This window comes from Muntiacus reevesi, chromosome 11 (assembly GCF_963930625.1).
Source record: "Muntiacus reevesi chromosome 11, mMunRee1.1, whole genome shotgun sequence".
NCBI lineage: Eukaryota > Metazoa > Chordata > Mammalia > Artiodactyla > Cervidae > Muntiacus > Muntiacus reevesi.
The window spans coordinates 32,586,150-32,609,067 of record NC_089259.1 but is presented as its reverse complement, the minus strand read 5'-3'; the positions used below and the strand labels follow the sequence as shown (position 1 = coordinate 32,609,067).

The 22,918-nt window shown below is 45.7% G+C and overlaps 1 protein-coding gene across 2 annotated transcripts in view; it reads right to left on the bottom strand.

Moving 5' to 3' along the window:
• SACS (sacsin molecular chaperone) overlaps positions 1-22,918 on the bottom strand; it is a 77,610-nt gene that overhangs the window by 38,002 nt on the left and 16,690 nt on the right. Inside the window, exons 1-2 of one of the 2 annotated variants that reach the window (XM_065902268.1) lie at positions 248-337; positions 32-182 (exon numbers count right to left, since the gene is read on the bottom strand). In XM_065902268.1, the coding sequence (XP_065758340.1) occupies positions 32-182; positions 248-258 (162 nt within the window). In that variant the 5' untranslated portion in view covers positions 259-337. Of the gene's footprint in view, positions 1-31; positions 183-247; positions 338-22,918 lie in introns of those variants that run through there. The other variant, XM_065902267.1, reaches the window with a different exon arrangement.

Sequence of the window (22,918 nt, the reverse complement as noted above, 5' to 3'; positions counted from 1 at the left end):
TGCCCCACCCTAGGGCCCGTCCCCGCCCTACCTGCCGGCCGCCGAGCCACAGCCTCTGCTCCGACGCGGGGAAGCCGGTCTCCGCCGCGAGGCGCCGCTTCACGTCGCGCACCGTCCAGGACGCTGGCACCGCCACGGTCCTGCAGCCCGCGCAGCCGGGCAGCACGGTCACCGAGAGCCACCTGCGCGAAGGAAAGGCCTCAGCGGGAGCCACAAGGGACCGTGGCCCCCGCCGACGCGCGCTCACCTGTCGCCCATGGCGCGTCCTCACGGCCGGGGCCACCGCGCCCTCGCCATGCTCCCCGCCGCCCGCGCCGCCCGGCCCGGCCCCGCCCGCCGACGGGCAGCCGCGGGAGGAAGCCGCGGCCGAGGAGGGGCGCCAGAGGCGCCGCCCGCGGGCACGCGCCCGCCAGGACCGTTAGCTGAGGAGACGCCCGGCCTGCGCGTCAGGACTTGGCGGGCAGGCCCCGCCTCGCCCAGCCCCAGGCCCCGCCCCGCCCCTCAGGCCCCGCCCCTTCCTCACCTTTCCTTGAGAAACCCCTGGGCCCACCAGGCCTCACCCTCCCGTCAGGACTCGCCCCGCCCACCCGGCCTGTCCCGTTACTTCAGACGCCGCTGGCCCCGCCCCTCTCTCAGGCCCCTCCCGCGAGGCCCCGCCCCTCCCGGATTCGTAGGTGAGTCGCTGCTGGCCCCGCCCTTCCCCAAACTCCGCTCCGAGGCCCTGCCCCCCGGGTTCGTCGTTGAGTCGGTGCTGGCCCCGCCCCACCCTTCCCGCGTCTGCTGCCGCGCTGTGCGCGAACAACCACCACACGGTTTAGAGAAGACGTGTGTTTTCCGTGATCGAGTTCCAAAGGGCGGGTGAGTGTAGAACTAGCCCTTTCCAGGGCCTCCGTCTCCTTCAACCCTAGGAACTTGTGAGTGTCTGGAGGCATCTCCGGATGAGATCGACGGGGGCCTCTTGGGCACCAGCGGAGAAAGAGGCGGCCGCAGAACCGTGCCTCCGCGCTTTCGTTTCCTGTTTGCTTTTAAGGCACAAAAGGACGATCGATTGATTCAGTTTCCTGATGGACTGCCAGCCAGAAAGCGATAGATGAGAAGGCACGCGGTGTTAACTCGGCAATATTGTCTTCTGTTGTTGTGGCCTGTTACCCATCGCACCTGCAAGCTCCTTGAAATCAGAAGCACGCTCTCAGAGTCGATGGACTCGCCCCCGAGTGACCAACGTGGCCTTGCCATTTGAAAGTGTATGTGGCTTGATGACCCTTCAGAACATGTCCTTTCTTCCGGCTAACTTCTCCTAGGCGTGGATGAGACACGTTGCAAAAAAAAAAAAGGCAACATCTACTAAGGCAGCTCAAAGACTCTGTCGTGAACAGGTAAACTTGTGTGCTTCTTGTTTAAATACACTTGGTAGAATTAAATTTTCGTGTTGACCCCAAAGATGGTATTAATTACTGGTTTTTAATTATACTTCTCCCACACACACACACAAGAAATATTACTCAGAACTCATCAGTAATAAAGATACAAAACACCCCTACAGCTGTTCCATCCCTTCCTTCCAACCATATTTAAAAGTGAAGTTGCTGTAAATCATTCAGGTCTTCCTCTGCTTGGAAAGTAAGCTTGTTCAATCAATCAGAGGGAGACAGGCTAATGCAATATAAAAATCAGGTCAGAAAACCCTAATGGACAAATATTCACTTCCTCAATCAGATAAGATGATACAAGGAAGTGTATCAGACAGAGTGAAACTAGTATCATATGCTATGCTCATATGCAGAATCCTGATACAAATGAACTTATTTACAAAACAGAAATAGGTCTTAGAGAATTAACTTATGATTATCAGAGGAGAATGGTAAAGGGGAAGGATAGATTGGAGTTTGGGATGGATATGTACACACTGCTATATTTAAAATAGATAACCGAAAAGGACCTACTGTATAGCATGGAGAACTCTGCTCAATACTCTGCAATAAACTAAATGAGAATTTTTAAAAAGAATAGATACATGTGTATGTATAACTGATTCACTTTTCTGTACCCCTGAAACTAACCAACATTGTTAATTGACTATTTGTGCTTAGTGGTTCAGTTGTGTCCAACTCTTTGCGACCCCATGAACTGTACCCCACCAGGCTCCTCTGTCCATGGGATTTTCCAGGCAAGAATACTGGAGTGGGTTGCCATTTCCTTCTCCAGGGGATCTTCCCAACCCAGGAATCAAACCGGGGTCTCCTGCATTGCAGGTAGATTCTTTGTCAACTGAGCTACCAGGGAATACTGCAATATAAAATAAAATAAATTTCTTTAAAAGAGTATCAACAAGTAGAATGTGAGCTCTCATTCCTCTGCTAAAGTGTCACAGCATGCACGACCCCAGGACAAATCCTTCACACCTCAATCCTTTGATAACCCCCTGGTCCCTGATTTTCTTAAGTGTCTCCTAGGGAGCCAGGCAAACAGGATGTGGTGACGGAAGAATATAGATGCACAGTGAAGACTTGAGAGACAGAGAAATGACCTGAAGGGAGAGGGTTTCATAAGAAGCAAAGCAGATTTGGCTGGGGAAGGAGGCTGATCACAAAAAGCTCTGAATATCTGGGGTTCATAGTATGCTTGAAATACACTTTAAAGGATTAGTCAGTATGGGGAATACACATCTGGAACTCAGCAAGGTGTCAAAGGTAAGGATGTAGAGTAGGGAATCATTCATTGAACCAGTGAGTATTTATTCAACCTCTCCTGTGTACTAGATCAAAGTGTTAATCACACTCAGTCGTGTCCAACTCTTTGCGACCCCATGGATTGCAGCCCTCCAGGCTCCTCTGTCCATGGGATTCTCCAGGCAAGGATACTGGAATGAGTTGCCATTTCCTACTCCAGGCCATTTCCCTCACCCAGGGATCAAAGCCGTATCTCTTGCGTCTCCTGCATTGGCAGAAGGGTTCTTTACCACTAGCACCACCTGGGAAGCCCACAGACATTTCTAAATGTCAGGAATACAGCAATGAACGAAACAGAGGCCCTATCTCATGCTGACATTTTGAGGAAGGAAGACAATGAACAAGTGAACAAATGATATTAATTCACATCACGAGGTCATCCTGTTCTTTTTAAGTGAGGAGAGGGACTCAGGGAAGTACAGGAAAGGACAGGAGAGGCACTAGGGTGGTTGGAGAACTCCTACCTAAGAAGACCCAGCGAGCAGATGCCTGGGTAAAGCACAGGGAGATGACCTTATGCAGAGAGAACCTACAAAGGGGGACAGAAAACCGGGGCAGCTCGTGCTCCCTCCCCTTTCACCTGCATTCAGTGTTGTCTAATTCTTTTCCCTCTCCCAGTTGTCTCTCTGATCCATGTCCCACCCAACACAAACACAGGTTTGCAATTACTGTGTCCTTTCACTGATGGCTTCATGGGGCCTGGAAGAGGTCGTCACACAGAAGAGGTGCTCAGTAAATACACAGAAAGGAAGGAAGGACCAAGAGAGGGAGGGAGAAGAGAAGGAATGAGTAAATATCTGGAACATACAAAGAAGTGGAAACTCAAACATTATTCATAATTCGAATACCCACCCAAATGCTAACGATTTTATACACTGCCATAAATGTAAGGGTTTTTAATATAATGGTAATTACACCATGGACAAATAGTATTTTTCAGTGTTTTTATCATGGTGTAAAACTCATATCTAGTAACTTCCTGACTTTCCATTGTGAAGAACTATCTTAGGCTACTTAACCCAATGAATACTTACATGAATATTTTAATTTTTCAGAAGTGTACAAACTTCCATGAATATCTTTCATGAAACATCACCATTATGTATGATAAGAAGGAAATTTGAAAAATATATTCTAGGAGATGTTAGAGAAGTGGGAAAGTCGCTCAGTCATGTCCAACTCTTTGCGACCCCAAGAATTCTCCAGGCCAGAATACTGGAGTGGGTAGCTTTTCCCTTCTTCAGGGGATCTTCTGGACCCAGGAATCATACTGGGGTCTCCCACATTATGGGGCAGATTCTTTACCAGCTGAGCCACCAGGGAAGCCTTAGGAAATGTTAAGCTGAGCCTTAATGCTTTTATCAAATGCAGAACAACAAGAAACCAGAGCTTTCAGTCCCTCCTTTCAGGGTAGTCCAAGTCAGTAAGGAAGGGGGATCGCGAGACCACGCTCTGAGCCTGTTTCAGTCATGAAGACGGGCAGATAAAACTGTTTGATCGCACGTGTTGGACTCTGCAGGACACAGAGAACAATATTCCTTCTCATGACACCTGTTTTAACTTGCGCTGGTGCTTCCTTTCTCTTTCCCTGGATGACACAACACGGGCCCCAGCCTCCCCATCACTCTTAGGTGATGAAAATCTCCTAGTCCCTGCCAAATGTGGATTCATCTCAGTAACTGAAAATCCTACCCAGGGTCATCGTCAAAAAACACCAGTCCAGGGCTTCTCTGGTGGCTCAGTGATAAAGAATCCATCTGCCAATGCAAGGGATCTGGGCTTGATCCCTGGTCTGGGAAGATCCCACATGCTGCAAAGCAACTATGCCATGCACCACACCAGTGAGCATGTGCTCCAGAGTCTGCGAGCCACAGCTATTGAGCCCAAGTGCCACAAATACCAAAGCGTGCGTGCCTAGAGCCTGTGTTTTGCAACAACAGAAGCCACCTTGATAAGAAGCCTTCACACAGCAACAAAGACGCCCCCTGCTCACTGCAAGCAATGAAGAGCGCAGCCATTGTTGTTGTTTAGTCGTGTCAAACTCTTTATAACCCCATAGACTGTAGCCCACCAGGCTCCTCTGTCTTTGGGGTTCTCCTGGCAAGAATACTGTACTGGGTTGCCATTTCCTTCTCCAGGGGATCCTCTCGACCCAGTGGTCAAATCTGTATCTCCTGCATTGGCAGATTCTTTACCAATGAGCTACTAGGAAAGCCCATAAATAAATGAATCTTAAAAAAAAAAAAAAAAAAACAGTCCAATTCAGTGTAAAAATTCATAAATTTTTATTGTGGTCCATTCTCAGCCTCACACTGCAGTTTGGAAGCATAGCTCCAGGCTGAGGTTAACTTCCGCTGAAACAACTGCTTCATGATTTTACGAAGTGGAATGTTCCCAACTGCGTGTCTTTGATTCAAGGGAAACAATTAATTGGTTCCTTCTGCAGAATGCTGGCCAGTTATAAAAAGACAAAAATGTAACAAATCATTATTCCCTTGTTTCATGAGTCAGCAGAAGACTATTTAGCTTGGAAACAGAAAGATGACGATATTGTGGGCACGTGGTTAAGTGAAGTCCTAAAGGATGAGTAAAACCATAAGGCAAGCAGAGAAAGGAAGACGGTGTCTAAGGGAGAGGAAACAGGACCACAAATCATGGAATAAAAATAGCCATAAAGCTGAGGAGTTTCTACAGTTGCCTTCCAAAGGGTCAGAGGGTAAAAGTCATGCAGAGCATAAAAAAAATAGAACCATGTGGTCATGAAGCCTCTACACCATGTATGTATGGAGTGACTGGAAGGGCATGGGAAGTCCCCTTTAGATTTTAATCAGGTTAGGTGATCATAGCTACATTTTACAAAGACTCCTCAGGCACCAGAGCTGAGGATGACTGAAGAAGACAAGACTTAAGAACAAAACCAAGAACAAATGGTCTCTGTGAGATTAACTAAAATGCTTCAAGAAGGGAATCAAGAGTGCCAAGTTGCTAAAGTGCCCCCAGGACTTGACAACAAGGAGACCACTGTTGACTTAGTTCTTTGCTCCAAAACCTACGGGGATCTGTAGGATCAATGGTCAAACTATCCAGTGTGGCACATAAGGCTCGTCATAGTTTCAGTTCAGTTCAGTCACTCAGTCGTGTCTGACTCTTTGTGACCCCATGAATCGCAGCACGCTAGGCCTCTCTGTCCATCACCAACTCCTGGAGTTTACTCAAACTCATGCCCATGGAGTCGGTAATGCCATCCAGCCATCTCATCCTCTGTCGTCCCCTTCTCCTCCTGCCCCCAATCCCTTCCAGCATCAGGGTCTTTTCCAATGAGTCAACTCTTCGCATGAGATGGCCTAAGTACTGGAGTTTCAGCTTCAGCATCAGTCCTTCCAATGAACACCCAGGACTGATCTCCTTTAGGATGAACTGGTTGGGTCTCCTTGCAGTCCAAGGGACTCTCAAGAGTCTTCTCCAACACTACAGTTCAAAAGCATCAATTTTTCGGCGCTCAGCTTTCTTCACAGTCCAACTCTCACATCCATACATGACCACTGGAAAAACCATACCCTTGACCAGACAGACCTTTGTTGGCAAAGTAATGTCTCTGCTTTTTAAAATGCTATCTAGGTTGGTCATAACTTTCCTTCCAAGGAGTAAGCGTCTTTTAATTTCATGGCTGCAGTCACCATCCACAGTGATTTTGGAGCCCCAAAAATAAAGTCTGACACTGTTTCCACTGTCTCCCCATCTGTTTCCCATGAGGTGATGGGACCAGATGCCATGATCTTAGTTTTCTGAATGTTAAGCTTTAAGCCAACTTTTTCACTCTCCTCTTTCCCTTTCATCAGGAGGCTTTTTAGTTCCTCTGCACTCTCTGCCATAAGAGTGGTGTCATCTGCATATCTGAGGTTATTGATATTTCTCCCCCATCAATTCTTCATAGATTCTTCTGTAGCCACCCTGCCAACACTGATACAGTCTGTGTCCAAGATCAGCTGATACTTAACATGCAGCACTCATGAAATACTCACTACATGCCAGGCACCTACTAAAAGCCTTCTGTGATTCAGCTCACTCAGTCTTCCCAGCCACCCCGTGAAGCACATGGAGACCTCAACTTCAAGTAAGGAAAATGAAAGTAAACATCTTACTTATAGTTCTACAACTATGAATGGAAGAGCCTGAATTTGAACACAGGAAATGCAGCTGCAAAGCCCCAGCACTGTTCAGTGTTAACCGAGTCAGTCAGTCAGTTCAGTCGCTCAGTCGTGTCCAACTCTTTTTGACCCCATGGACTGCAGCACACCAGGCCTCCCTGTCGATTACCAACTCCCAGAGCTTGCTCAAACTCATGTCCATCGAATCAATGATGCCATCCAACCATCTCATCCTCTGTCATCCCAGGCTCCTCCCGCCTTCAATCTTTCCTAGCATCAGGGTTTTTTCCAACGAGTCACCTCTTCACATCAGGTGGTCAAAGTATTGGAGTTTCAGCTTTAGCATCAGTCCTTCCAATGAACATTCAGGACTTATTTCCTTTAGGACTGACTGGGGATTTCTTTGCAGTTCATGGGACTCTCAAGTGTCTTCTCCAACACCATAGTTTAAAAGCATCAATTTTTTGGCACTCAGTTTTCTATATAGTCCAAGTCTCTCTGTTAACCTAGTATTTACAAAATGCGGTCACTTCACACCCTGGTCTTCCTCACGGGCTCCACCTGCATTGTCCCACCTGCCTGCATCCTTCAGTCAACCCTCTCTTTCTGATAATCCCTAAGTTGTAGTCCTAGAATCACTACTTCCTGAACCTTTTCTGCACTCTTCAGTCTGGTTCATCCTGTATAACCTGTATGTTGTACATTCACACTGGTACTAAAATGCCAATCACATTTCTGTTCATCATATTTTATTTCTATTCATTGCAGTGCATGTCTCTTTGTACCTTAAGGGCCTAGAATTAATAAATGTTACTCAGATATTTAGAGTTAAATGAGTGGCTGCATATAAATGGATATTCACTCCACCCCTAACATCTGTCAGCAAGGTTTTATTTTGGGTTTTATTCTACCCAAGATGCTTTTGGTTGCAAATAACTGATTACCTGACTAGCAGTAGCTAAACCAATAAGGGTTTGTTTTTCTCACAGCGCAAAGGAAGGTTACTCTTCTTCAAGATTAACACCCCAGTGACATGGGGACCTCCCCTCCTTCCCATAAAGTGACTAATACAGCTCAACATTTCCACATTCAATGAAGGAAGAAGGGAAAAGGGAAGACTCCCACCCTGTCTGTTTTATGGGAAAAGTAGAATTTCCCGAGCACACTTCTGTTTCTCTCTCATTGGTCAAAATTCTTATCACATGGACACCCCATAGCTGTGAGGAAGCCGCAAGAAAAGTGAACACAGTTGTCCCTGAGTATGGGGGGCAGGATGGAGGTGGATTGGTTCCAGGACCCCCATGGTTTCCAAAATCCTTGGATGCTCAAGTTCCTTGTATAAAAGGACATAATAGCTACACATAACCTACACACATCTTCTGTGTACTGTAATAACTCATAAATTCTATATAGGTTATGTATAGTACCTACTACAATGTAGACACTCTGTAAATAGTTGCCAGCCCATGGAAAATTTAAATTTTGCTTTTTTGGAACTTTCTGAAATTTTTTTCTAGTATTTTGAACCTATGGTTGGCTGAACCCGCAGATGCAGAATCTGTGAATACAGAAGGTCCATGGGTTTATCTAGCCTTCCAAACTTCTGTGGTAGGTTCCAGCAAGAGAGATGGAATTTATGAGTGATTGTTGGTACAGCCTATAGCTTTGCTCTAATCTACACAGCAAAGTTATGTTCGAATTATCTGTAGAAGTATTAGGGACTTCCCTCATGGCTCAGATGGTAAAGAATCAGCCCGCAATGTGGGAGACCCAGGTTCTATCCCTCGGTTGGGAAGATCCCTTGGAGTCGGGCATGCAACCCACTCCAGTATTCTTGCCTGGAGAATTCCATGGACAGAAGAGTCTGGTGGGTTACAGGTATGGGATCGCAAATGGACACAACTGAGTGACTAACACATACTTTAGAAGTGTTAGAAAACAGCATAACTGGTAAGATTATAAAAGCCTGAGTACTAACACATCAAGGCACATTTTCTGAAGGATTATGGGTAATGTTCTGTGCCCGTCACCTTTCTCTGTCTTGGGATGGGAATTGGGGTAGATTCTATGGTTTTTCTGCTCACTCTAACATAACTACAGTTCTGAGGTCTCTTTAAGTTATACAACATGATTTCACTTCTATAATTGGAACAAATCCAGCCAAAATCATTATATAAAATTTCAACCTTCAATACTCATGCAAAGGTCAGCTTTCTCCTCACTGAAGCCATCAGCACCCCGCACTAGAGCAGGTGGTCAAAGGCTGCCGGCCTTTGAGGGGAGCAGGTGGGGGTCTGCTCTCTCCCTGTCCCCCAAATAGTCAGCTGCGATTGATCCCACACAGGCCAAAGTTCTGAGACAAGAGAGGAAGAGGGTGGGCTGTTCCTCCTTGGCCAGGTGGTCCTGAGCCCCATGGCTCGGGCAGGGGAGTGAGTTCACCCTCTCTCTTCTTACCCCCCTGTTCCTGAGTATCTGTGTTTGATAAAGCTCTCCCGTTTCAGCTTTCCGTCAGATCGCCTGACCTTGAAGGAACACGGAGAGTCCACTGTCTCAGGTGAGGTTTGCTGGTCACACAGGCTTTCTCTCCAGACTTACCCAGGGTGCCCAGCACCTGTCCCCTGCCCTGTGCAGCCTCCACTGCTGGTGAACATCCTAAAAACCCTTTAAAAGGGTGAGTTTCATGATATGTGAATTATATCTAACATAATAACAACATTGTAGCTGATGCGAAGCAAAGGCGTTCCCCGCACACTGTGCATGAACCCCTCTGGGGTGAACGTGGCTCCCGTGATGCTCCTGGTGGGTTCAGTAGTTTGTCCACCTTACTGTCTTCTGAAGATGCTCTGGGCCTTTTCCAGAGTGGTCGGAACTGACATCTTTGCCCTCAAACACATACATGAACAAGATGAAATATAGACTCCTTAGGAGAACATGTGAGTTCTACTTTGCACACTCATCCACGCCCCGTCCTCTCACGTCACCAGTGTACTCTCCCCGCCTCCCACCTCTCCTTCCGGGCTCTGCTCAAGCCCCATCAGATCAGCTACCCTGCTCTCTCTTGTGGCCTTTGCCTGTGACCATCTTCCTCCTCCGACGTCCTCTCCTCCTTCAGATTTGGGAAGCCGGAAGCCTCACAGGGCGCCACGGTTGCGAGCGAGCCTCGTGCCCACCTGCCGGCTGACTTACCCCGTGTGTGTCTACTCCCTGAGCTCACGGACCCCACGCTCCACCATCGAAGCCTCACACAGAGTGATCCTTACACAGAGGACCCAGTCTCCAACCAGAGAGGCCGGTGGCCCAGGCACGGCTTACCCTGCAACCACGTTCAATAACCAATCAGTCAGACAAGTGACAAAACTTCCCTTCTCTTCGTGCCAGTGTAGACGCAGTAGTTTGACTTCTATTTTTAGTTCCATTCAACATGCTTTGGGAAATGATGTCATGTTTCTGAATTAATGTTTCTGCCTTTGCTCCTTCCAAAGAGGGCAATATGCACCCCCTAGAGTAAAAGTAAGAACTATTCAAGTTTTGAGAAGATAGGACTGTACAGGCTTTACCTGATGCTTTTGAATCTGTTGCTAATGTGAGAGATAGTTGTTGAGTTGCCAGAAATCCCAGATTGTTCATGTATAACTGTGCCAAAGCCCCATTACCCAGGAAGAGGCTTAAGTGTAGTCATGCTTCCGAACGGCAACAGGGTAAGCAGAAAGAACTTCGCATTAGAAAGGGAAACGTGACTCAGGCCCTCAGATTTTGTCAAGGTGACACATCTTGAGCTGTCTTAGCCATTTCAGGGAATAATAGAACCATATGTGGCCTTTGAATTCCTATTCTACTTATGATAAACTCTGATGAAACATCCTCTCTTGGAACATTTTATAAAAAATACAGGGACAGAGTGAGCTAACTATGGCAGTAAGTACACTAAAATGAATGTACCCCATGCTAATAATTAGAGTGTTTTAATGGAGTCTTGCCCTAGACACAATAATAAGGAAACTTTTCAACATAAACCTATAAAACGTTCTGTCATAAAAATTGATTACACTTGACATAAAAAAGGAAATGGTATGAGCAACGATACCATAATACACTCTAATACACTTCTTCCTTTTTTGTTTCTTCCAGCTATTGATATTTTTCTTTTCTTTTAGGAAATTAATAATTTTCATTCTGTTTTGCCCTTTATTTTACATGTTGCTTTCTTCACTCTCCACCTGTCTCCACCACCCGCCACCCCCTTGAAAGTGAAAGTGAAAGTCACTCAGTCATGTCCAACTCTTTGCAACCCCATGGACTATACAGTCCATGGAATTCTCCAGGCAAGGATACTGGAGTGGATTGCCATTCTCTTCTCCAGGAAATCTTCCCAACCCAGGGGTCAAACCCAGGTCTCCCACATTGCAGGTGGATTCTTTACCAACTGAGCTATCTGCCCCCTCGTGTGCAGATGAACTGATGGTCAGATTCTCGGCTCTCACACCTGTCCATGGGAGGGATGTCTCCACTCCGAGCTCACTGCCTCACCTGTAGGGCCCTTCCTTGGGGTTATGGGGAGGTAAAACAGGCTATCACTGACCTGGGAGGGTCACATGTATTCATACAATAAAAATGCATGACAACCAGTATGCCCTAGGCACTGGCACTCTGATTAAGGGGCACAGTCCCCGGGGGGTGAGTCTGCTCACGGAAACAGCAATCAGGCGGGCACCGTGAAAAGGAGGCCTCACATCCTTCCTGTCACCTTCATCCTCCCCCGTGCCCTCCTCTCTGGCTCGGGAGGTCAGTGCCAGAAAAACCACAAAGCAGGCCAATGTGTCAGGTCCCATTCAACCTTTGATCTGAACTTCACCTCCTCTCCTGACACGCTCTGTGCTTGTATCCACTGTGTCCCCAGCTCTGCTGAGCTCAGTAAACGTAACCCATCCTGGGTACAGGCTCTCTGCCAGGGGCTCAGAAATCAGACAGATAATGACCTTAATAACAGCTCCACTGCCCATTAGGAACTCAAAGGCCTGTGTGCTCAGTCCCTCAGTCTTGTCCGACTCTTTTGCAATCCCTTGGACTGTAGCCCGCCAGGATCCTCTGTCCATGGAATTTTCCCAGCAAGAATACTGGAGTAGGTTGCCATTTCCTCCTCCAGGGAATTTTCCTGACCCAGAGATCAAACCTGCATCTCCTACATTGGCACTCAGACTCTTTACCACTGAACCTCGAGGACAGCCAAGACTGAAATGTTGCAGAAACATCATTTCAACATAAAAGGGACAACGCTAAAATAAAGGCAAGCTGCTGAGTGCCACAGCATGGCCTTCCATTAAAGGCTTTCCTGGACAAGCGTCGCAGTCAGGAAAGAGACTGCTCTCCTGGGTGACCCTCTGTCTGGACCGAGGTCTGGTCTTCTCTTCCCTTGTTTCTCTCCTCCTGAGTACCCAGGCTCAGGTCCCATCAGCTGTATCCTTCACAGCCCCGCCAGGCACACCCCTCCTGCTCACCAGGACCCCCTCCAAAGTGGCCCTGGGCCTCCATTCTGGTACATTCCCCTGTGTTACTGTGTGTTTAGAGATATCATTTATTTTTCCTTCCATCTCTTTAACCTTCTTTGGAGAAGACCACACACACAGGGAGCTCCCAGCCAGCCCTCCCCCTCCAGCCCGAAGCACTGCGCTCTGACCCCCACTGCTTCTTCCCCCAGTGGCTCAGCAGCCACTTCCTGGCTCTCAAAGGGCTCTGTTTTAATTTCTACCGCAGTGTGGGCCCAGGATCAGAGGGCGGGGAGGTGTGTCACTCACTGCCTCTGAAATCCCATCACCAAGACTGTTGTTCACTTAAAACAGTCACTGGGATGTGAGAAATGGAAAATCATGTACAATAATAATAATTGGTGTGGCTAATGAAATACTTCCTAGGCACCAAACACTTGTCATTTAATCTTCACTAAAATCCTATGAGGCATGTTTCTTCCTATTTTACAGATGAAAAGGAAATTCAGAAAAGTTCTAACTGCCCCAGACCACATGCAGTTCCTGCAGACCCATACCCTGTGCATATCCCTACGTGGGGCTAACAGAGATGTTTATCCTGGGAAAAACATGACTCCAGGGAGCATGCTATACTGTTCAAATAGGAGAAAGGTTTTCATGTATAAAAATTTCTGTGACTCCAGAGACAGATGTGGGGTTCACTATAAGGAAAAATATCCCACCAATTAGAACAGTGCTTGTTTGTATTTACTTATCACCAACCACATGCTGACTCTTTCACATCCACTGTTGTATTTAATTTCCAGATGAATCTAACATTATCATCCACAATTACAAATCAGGACTCAGGACCCAGAGAGGGCAAGTTAATTTGTCTGAGGTTTCCTTGCAAACACCAAGTGTCAAAACTGGAACCCAGGTCTCCATTCAATGTTCTCATTCTGTGCTACACCCCAGAATTGAAGTAAAAGAGAAACATTTGCTTTGAGATCCTAAAAATCTCGCAGTCAGCACACCTTAGGGGTGCATGCATTCTTGACTGCTAAGTTGCTCCAGTCGTGTCCGCCTCTTTGTGAACCCATGGACTGTAGCCCACCAGGCTCCTCTGTCCATGGGATTCTCCAGCCAAGAATACTGAAGTGGGTTTCCATATCCTCCTCCAGAGGATCTTCCCGATCCAGAGATTGAACCCACATCTCTTACGTCTCCTGCATTAGGCAAGCGGGTTCTTTACCACTAGCACCACCTGGGAAGCCCATGCCTTAGGGGTAAGTGCCCTAAATTCTCTCCTAAGAGCTAACCACAATCTTGTATTCTAAAGCACGTGGCAGCTTTACAGTCTGGCCAGACGTAGGCAGCACGGGAGCCCTCAGGCACATGCTGGGAAACACTTAAATGAATATGATAAATATGTGAGCATGCACTACAGAAGAGACACAGACAATGCAGCTAAAAGGGTGAGACTGTACATTTCACTACTTCTGTTTCATTCATTATAGCCAATTCAGTTACTTGTTTAAAACTACACTCCCCTACCTGTTTGAGCAAACTCTGGGAGTTCTTGAAGGATAGGCGTGCTATAGTCCATGGAGTCGTAAAGAGTTGGACATGACTTAGGGACTAAACAACAACATATTTAGCTATGAAGTAGTGCCTCAAACAGAATCCCTAGATCATTATTTGATTAAACTAACATTCTCTGGTCAGAAGTATTTGAGGAATGAGTTTATTTATGAAAAACAAATGGGAATCTTCTTAATTTTGTCATATTTTATTTTTAACATTTCTTGCGTTCATTAAAGTATGTTTTTTTTTTAACATTTCTTATTTTGTCTCATTTCCAAATATTTGGACTTGGAGTGATAATGTCAATGAATGATCACTTCAAAAACATCATGTTTTATGTCTGTGCAGTCAGTGCCACAATAACTTGAAAATATGAATCATAGAAACTGTGCCCACAAAATTATAGATCTGTGAATTTGTAAAAAACAACTTTATGGTTTTTTTCCTTTACTTTGAATAAAAAGGGATCATGCCACAGCTTCCCTCATATGGAAGGTTTACAAATAGCTTCATGCATTTGCTGTTTGGCGGACAATGATAGTAGTTGGCAGGCAACCACTTGGAGGGGACACAAAGGAAATGCTAGTTAGAAATAGGTCAAGAGAGAGTTTTTTAAGGGAAATTGGGAATGAATCCATAAAAAACCAAAAGGACTGAATTTTATATGATTACTGTAACTGAATGGACACTTCCTCTGTTAAAATCCTACATTTTGCTCATTTTCCAAATTTTTTTTGCTCATTTCAAATTTTCTTTTGATAAGGATTTTATTGGATAAATTAGATAGTTATAAAATGGAAAAGATATCTATTTACTGACAGCTTCTAAAAATGAATATTTCTGAAGAACCAAAGACAAAATTTTTAACAGAGAAAGCATAGAATAATAGTCATATGAACAGTTGTTTTTTTTTTCAGAATTCACGCAAATCTAAATCCAAAAAAAAAAAACCTATGATTGTTCGCTATTTCTATAATCTTTATAAATATAACAGCTAAGTAATTTTGGCTGATTCATGTTGATGTTTGGTAGAAACCAAAAAAATACTATAAAGCAATTGTCCTTCAATTAAGAATAAATAATTTTTTTTAATAAAATAACTTATCAATGAAAAAGCTATTAAGGGCAGTTGAGTGTACTTCAGAAAACATACACTTAATGTTATTAGCAATTAAAGTTTATATATGTGTTTGTTTTTTAAGCCTCTGGTCACTTTCTTGTTTTCTAAATATTTTCACACTGCCCTGAATCCTTTTCCCTCTGACTAATCCTGTTAATTAGTTACTGTTACCACTGAGTTGATCTGTTATGAAGCATAACTGAGCCTCTCCCCAACATAACAACACTCAGTCCTTCAAGTCCAAAGGCTTCGTAGACTCACCTTTCCCACCTCATCCCTGCCCCTCCTTCCTGGGCATCCTCCCAGAGCCCTGCAGCCATGCTTATATCCCTATACCTTTTTTGCACATTTTTCTGGACATTCTGTTTTAAAGACATAAAGAGGAAAAAAAAGCACCAACAACTAGACATGACTTAACCAGTCAACTGAGTGGACTTAATCCATGGATAATCCATGCTATGAATTGAAAGAATGGGCTAAACCTAACTAACCCTTTGAGCAGCCTTCAATAAATAGTTGTAAGTAAACTGGGTAACATTCACGGTATTTATGCTAAAAATGCATTAGCACAATTTCCTGTTCCAGAACAGGAAAAAAGGATTTCAAATCATCTCTTATTGTAACATGACCTAAGAATCCAAAGAAAATGATGACAAGATACGCAACTACTAAAGTGCAGATATAAAAATGACTCTCCCAGTGTTTGCCTTTTTCAGTGACTGTGGGCAGTGGGCAAAGAAGTCTCCAGTTCTCTGCAAGGCACGTGCTCTGCTTGCCAGCCCTCTGTCCTCTTCTTCTGGGGCTCAGCTGAAGCTTTACGCTAAGCCTTCCCTAGTTTAAAAAAAAAGACAATATAAGTGTATGATGGGTCTGCAGTCATACACAAACCCATCACATTTGCCTTCATCTTCTCCATGCAGGTGAAAGGAACAAATTAAATAGTGTCTGAAATCTCTTCCTTTGGGACTCTGCATTCAGCCAACACTTTCTTATTTTTTTTCTCTTTCTGTGGGCAGTAGGGAGCAGGTGGCCATTTAAGTTTATGTCAAAATGTCAGATTGTTAGGCTGCGTCTTCAGATGCCAGTTGTCACAATCATAGGCAATCCCTTTTATACATTTTTCTGTTTTTAATATTTTCTATGATGCTTCAAGGGATTTTTTTTCTATTCACTCTTTGAAGGCTTTTTCTACAGCACCTATTTAACTTGGTCTAGGAGGTGCTGCAGGTTTCAGATTGCATTTGGCATTGGCTCTGGAAAGAATTAGCGTTTTGTTTCTATGTTGTTTTTCTGTGGCTATTACTTTCAATCATAACAAACTAGAAGAACCATTTATATTAAAGTATAATAAACAAATCATTTTGCCTACTGCTTAATTAAAAAAATAATAATAATCTTGAGTCAGTTGAACTAAGTTACCATTTCTCTATGAAATTCCCTCTCCCTCCACCCTCCCCCAGGAGATTCAGTACTTGAGATCATTTAAAATTGTGTTTCTTGCTAGGTAATACATTAACATTATTATTATTCTCAAGGAAAAGCTATCAGTTGATTTTTCAATGGAGTGGACCTTTCTGAGCAGTATCTAAAGGGCAATGATTCTGACCCCTGTGAATTTTCAATAACATGTGTATTTCTACAGCTGAGACGATTTCTCATCTCCCATCGGTGATTCTGTGACTGCACCGAACCTGTCCTGGGTCCGCACACAGGTTTTCCTTCCCCCACACGAGCCCGCCTGGAGCGGGGCAACCCTTGGGGCTCCCCAGGGACTGCCCTGCAGTTTACAAAGCTCCCACACACACACATCTGTACCCCCAGGGCTCTGCTGCAAGGACCAGAGAAAACAGAACATCTAGGGTTTGCTTCACAACTGCTGAAATCTGCCCATTGGGTATAGGATGCTCACTGTAATAAATAGTTCCCTCTGCTTCTCTGGATGCCTGAAATTCTTCATGATAAAATTTTTACCACGAGGCACAGGGGTACCAAGGCCGAGCAGAGGATTTCTGCTAATTCCAGGGGAGGGGGATTAGAGCTGGCACCCTCCAGGTGTACCTGCACCCCGCAGGGGACCCACTCTCCACCCGCTCTGGGCCCCAGACCAGCCTGTGTGGACCATCAGTGGTGTCTCCAGGATGCTCTCTAGGCCTTCTCTTTGCCTCCTGAGCTTCCTGTCTGACAGCCAGTGACACTCCATAAGCCCCTCCCCAAAGAGATCCCAGCGCAGGCAGAAACAGAGGGGCTGACAGTGACGGGAAGGGACATCCCACCACCAACAAGAAGGATGAGACAGACCAGTCTGCAGCTGCTCTGTAGGCTAGGGTGGCGGTGGTGGTAACCGCGGCACCCCCCAGGGCACCTGCATTGAGGACAGGTGCTCAGGCTGTGGGCGGGGCTTTGCACCGGCTTCTGGAGGATGGAGGGATGAGAGCCGCATCAGATACAGCACAAGTGTCTTACATTTACGGGCTCTTATCTAACATTTTTATGGGCATTTTTTTCCCCTAAGGCTGCATGACTAGAAAATGGGATTCAGACCAAGTATGTCTGGCTCCAAAGTCTACACTCTTTCCATTACATGATTTGTTTTCTCTTAAAACAAATGGGTGTCTGTGTTTGTGGAGGGTATTGTGGAGTTGGTCTTGTTTTGTTTGGATGCAGAGGTGTATGTCTAAGGAAGAGAGATGTAGAAGGGACAGGATGGGACCCATCGTCCCCTCTCTGGCCACATGACAGGGACCAGTTTGGAGCCTGTGAGGACAGAGGGTGAAGGACCAGTGCCATGAAACCCTGGGTGGGAATAAGTCCAGGCAGCACTGCCTCTCTCCCAGGAAACAAAATCAGCACAAGCTTCAGAAGAAGGCATTCCTCTTCCTGACCTCCAGTCCACAGGTGGCAGTCACTTTGGTCCCAAGGGGTATGTTGGGTTAAAGTCTTACAGAGGCACCACCTACAGAGGTCATGACAAGTGCCCCTGACCCAGAGGCTCAAGTGGAAAGAACATAAGCAAATTCATTCCTGAGACCATAGGAGATGTCACCGCCCCAAGGACACCCAGAAATAGCCGGGGAAGAAGTTAAGCCAACAAGAACAACATCGGAGTTAAGGTCTTATCAACAGGTGATCTGGAGTCATGGAGACGTGGGTGTAAATACGAACTGACCTTATTTACACTCACGAACCTCTGAAACCTAGGAGGGGGGCATAATTGCTAAAGCACTTGTTCTTTCTCTGGACTCCACCTCCCCAGCTCGAATCCTGGCTGACTGCCACTAGGCCCACAGCTCCATCAGAAGTCAGGGCTGGCCCTATACTGCCCACTACTGTTCTTCCCCACCGGGCTTAGTTTTCATACACTTGGACTCAGCTAGTCTGCCTCCTCTCCTGCTCTCGGGACCCTGCTCTCTCACCTGAATCTTTACTACTCCCACTATGGGATAATAGGAAATAAATATTTGCTCTTTGCCTCTGAGTCTTGGCACAAAACTCCTAAAACTCTTGGAATTCCCTGAGAAAAGAGTTTCTTTTGTATGCTGATGAGGTAGCTCAAGGCAGGGCCCCTAGATAGCTTCAGATAGGGAGGGAGGACTCAACCCTGTGATTAGAGAGTTGGAGTTTTCTGACCTTTCTAACCTCCACGGAGGGGGAAGGACTAGAGTGAGTTCAATCAGTTGATGATGTAATCAGTCACGCCAACAGGGACACTTAGCTGGGAACTCAGAAACCACCACTAAGCCACAGGAACTTCCAGGCTGTAGACTACATGGAGGTGCTGGGGTGTGGGGGCCCCCGGAGAGGGCCTGGGAGCTCTACACATGCGCTGCCCCCAAATCTCGACCCGTGATCTTGACAAGAGCTCCTGTCTCTTCCATGAGCTGTTACAATAAACAGTAATTGTAAGTAAAGCACCCTCTGGGTTCTGGGTCAGTCTAGTGAATTATTGAACCCAAGGGAAGGGGTTCTGGGAACCCCGGAATTTGTAGTTGGGGTGTCCCAGACATTCCCACTGGCACCTGAAGTGGAGGCGGTCCCGCAGGACTGTCTGTGACATGAGGGTCTGTGCTAACTCTGGGAAGTGTTGGAATCAACTTAACACGCTGGACTCCCAGGAGGTCCTGGAGAATTAGGGAACCAATCGCTGTAGGAGAGATGACTCAGGCCCATCCTCATCGGGTTGTTGACATTCATCTTCGATGTCCTGGCCGTTCTGACACTGCCAGGAGGCCGGGACACTCTCCCAGCCTCAGTGGAGAGACTGATACAGGAGTAGCACTGAGCAGTCAGGACGGGTTCTCCTCCACACAGCCCTCCTGGCAGAACCACCCTCGTCGCTCACCTGGGTGGTGACCATAAACTGTAGTGGATTTCCCTGCCTCTGCTCCTGTCCTCCACACAGCAGCTGGAGGGATCCTTTTACAAAGGAAGTCAGATCATGCCTCTGCCCGCAGTGGGCCCCCATCTCCTTCACGCTTCCTCCTTAACTGTGACTTCAGCTCCCTGGCCCTAAGTCCCTCCCCGCCAGCCCACCAGCCTCCTCCCTGTTCTTGGAACATTCCAGGCAGCACCCACCTACAAGATCTACACGGTCTGGAATATTCTTCCCCTAAAGAGCTTGTGACTAATTCCCTCACCTCCTTCAAGTGTCTGCTCAAATGTCATCTCCAAGAGGTTTGTCTTGACTATCCTATTTAAAACTGTGAGTGACACATGTTCCTATGAAACCCCATAGACTCCCACCTCCTTTTCATGCTCACTGGTCTTTTGTTCCATCATATGAGGTACGACTTAGCGACTAAACAACAACAAAAATGAGGTACCCTGTAATTTAATTATGTATTAGGTTTATTGTGTACTTTCTGTCTTCCCCCTGTTAGAGTAGAAAATTCAGCAAAGTCAATACCTATATCCATTTCATTCCCTTACATATTCTGAAAGCCTGGCCTAATAAATGCCTCTCACATGTTAGCTGAAGGAATGACTTTGTGATGAGCAGGACCCTATAGGGTCTTCGCAGAACAGACCTCCCCCGCTCTCTCGGCAGGTCCTCCGCCTGCTTTTGTCTGTAGAAAAACTGTAGACTCTTATGCTTTCCCTGAGTCCCAAAGAGTAAATTTAACCACAGAAGTGAGAAAATGCAGGAGGAAAGGAAACAGTCGAGCAAAACAAAATAATAGTTTAGTCGTTGAACAAAGTTGAAGATCTCTAGTTCCACCTCAAGGGCTGTAGAGGATATTCTGAACCATGTCCTTTGAAATGTTTTGCAGCTGCTGAATGAAACCCCACCAGGTGGGAGAAGTTAACTGCATACTGTCCACAAGCACATAGACCCCAGATGAGTTGAAACCATGTTGATGATGTTGACCCTGAATACCTCACCATCAACAAAATCAGAAGAAAGGTCCATGAGCTGACCACACGCCCCACGTCCCCCTCCTTCACCCTGTCTTTATGAACCTGTCCCTGAAAGCTTTCAGGGAGTTCAGACTTAAGCACCAGCTGCCTGGACTCCTCTCCGGCAGTGAACGCTGCCCTTTTCCTTCACCTCAAACCTGGGGTCAGCACACTCACTCTACTGCGTGTGGGCGAGAGGATTCGTTTGGTTCACTAACAGTTAGTGTGGAGGGTCCTAACTGAAAGGCTGCACTGCGGTCCCCTGGGAAGGTGGACACTGGACACCGGATGGTCCCTGGAGGAGGAGGAGAGGCCGGTCCAGCCAGGCTGGGCTTGTACCTGACCACTGCGCTCTCTCTCTCCTTGACCAAACTTCAGAAGCTCCTCTGAGCCCTCTTTTCAATGAGTCTCATCCACGGGCTTTGTCTTTGAACAGCCTGGCCCAGTTTTAGCAAGAATCCCACTGTCAGTGTAGTGAGACCTCCTCCCCCTTGAGGTCTCAGTAACCTCCACGTCTGACCAAAGTCCTCCCCGCCCACCCTTGACACCTGAGCACCCTGGCCTGCTGTCAGCAAGTCAGTTCAGCCGGGGTCCCTGCCCTTGATGCCTCATTAATTTGCCATCCACTGACTCCCCTCTGTCTGCTCACTGGCTACAAATGCCCAGCTCTATATGCTGTATTCTGAGTTAAGCCAGATCTCTTCCACAATTGCAATAGGTATCAAGTCCTAAATAAAGACTTCCTTACTATTTCAGTAAGTGTCAGGGTAATTTTTTCCTTAACCAACACTGTGAGTTTGAACAAGTCACACAACTTCAGTTTTCTCACCTCATCAATCCACTAACATAGGGTCTCTTAGACACTGTAACCAGCCTGAATCAACCCCAAATGGACCAAGCGCTTTAGCACCCTGTACCTAGAACTGTTTCTTCAGCTCCCTAGGGGACAGGTGCCCCAAATCTGGTCCACCTCTCCATATCCTGGAACCTGCTCTTTGCACGGCAACACACTGACACTCCAGAGGTCCCCTGGACACAACAGAAGGAAACCAATCCCAAAGCAGCCTTCAACAAGGGTGACCAGGGACTTCCCTGATTGTCCAGTGGCTAAGACTACACACTCGGGGGACCCAGGTTCCATCCCTGGTCAGGGAACTAGAGCCCACATACAACTAAGAGTTCACATACCGTAACTACAGAGTTCGCATGCTGCAACTAAGACACAGTGCAGCTAAATTAATTAATATTTTTTAAAAAAATGAGTGATGCCAACTCAATTTTTAGTTTAATATTCAGATGGTATAGTCAATAATATACCTGCTTTTATCTTAGCATAACATTTTATATTGCTTATCACATAGATAATCTTCTTTTCCTGAATACCCACATAAAGCCAGTGGGCTGGGAAGGCTTTGCATGTTAACGCCGTGGGTAAGAACAAGCCCCATGGCCCACACACGCCCCCTAAGCACTCATGATACAGTGCCCAAGATCAAGCCCACCCCAGATCCTCTTTAGCTTTAAAAATTATTATCTTGCCCCCTGAACAAAAAGACCAGGCAATCAAGTTTTACACAGTAAGGGTCTTAATGAGACAAGTTTTAAATATCTTAATAAAAATGTGTTTATAAAATAATCTTAAGATGCTTTGATTATGAACACACTCTATGTATTAATAAATGCTGCTGTATGCAGTCACTGACATTTTAGCTTTAAGGAAATTATAAGTTCTGAGGAAATTCTAAAGAGCCCAAAACCTAGAGGATATAAATCTCTGCAAAGATATTCTCAAAGTTAATTTATACTTTGTTCTACCTATAAATAGACTTGAGCACCTAGTGACTGCAAAGATGATCCAAACTATTGGGTTTTTTTCACTGTCTCTTAGCTGCTTCAAGTCAATCTTAATTGTTGAAAATATATACTTAGTGTCAGCATCAAAGAGTCTCACTGCTATTTAAAATAAATTCATACATGAAATTATTTCTAAGAAATCTGCTAACTGATAAACTGAATGAAAATGAGTTCACATTTAAATAGAAAAAAAATTTATTTTCAAAGCAAGAGGAAAGCACTATATGGAAGCAGTTTAGAAGGTAAAAAAAAAAAAAGAAAAAATCCACAGAAAATACTGTGATACCACTTGTATTATATGAGGGTTCCTCTCTCAAGCTTAAACAATTTAGTGTCAGAAATAGCGAGAATATTCATCTCAGATGACTTCTTATAATATTAGAAATAATCAAAAGTTCCAGTTTGTCAAAACTCAAACCCATTAAGGAGTCTCTGTACCTGTGTTATTCTCACATATGAATAACAATCAGTCACAAGTTAATACTGATTTGTTAAGAAGCAAGTTCTATTGAAAAAGTTACTCTTGAACTTCCTCTGTCTAAAGAATAAAGGTTTTCAAAAGGTAAAGGAGAAAAACAAATATTGGGTCTTCCCAATGTTTCAAATTGGAAAGTCAAATTTAAA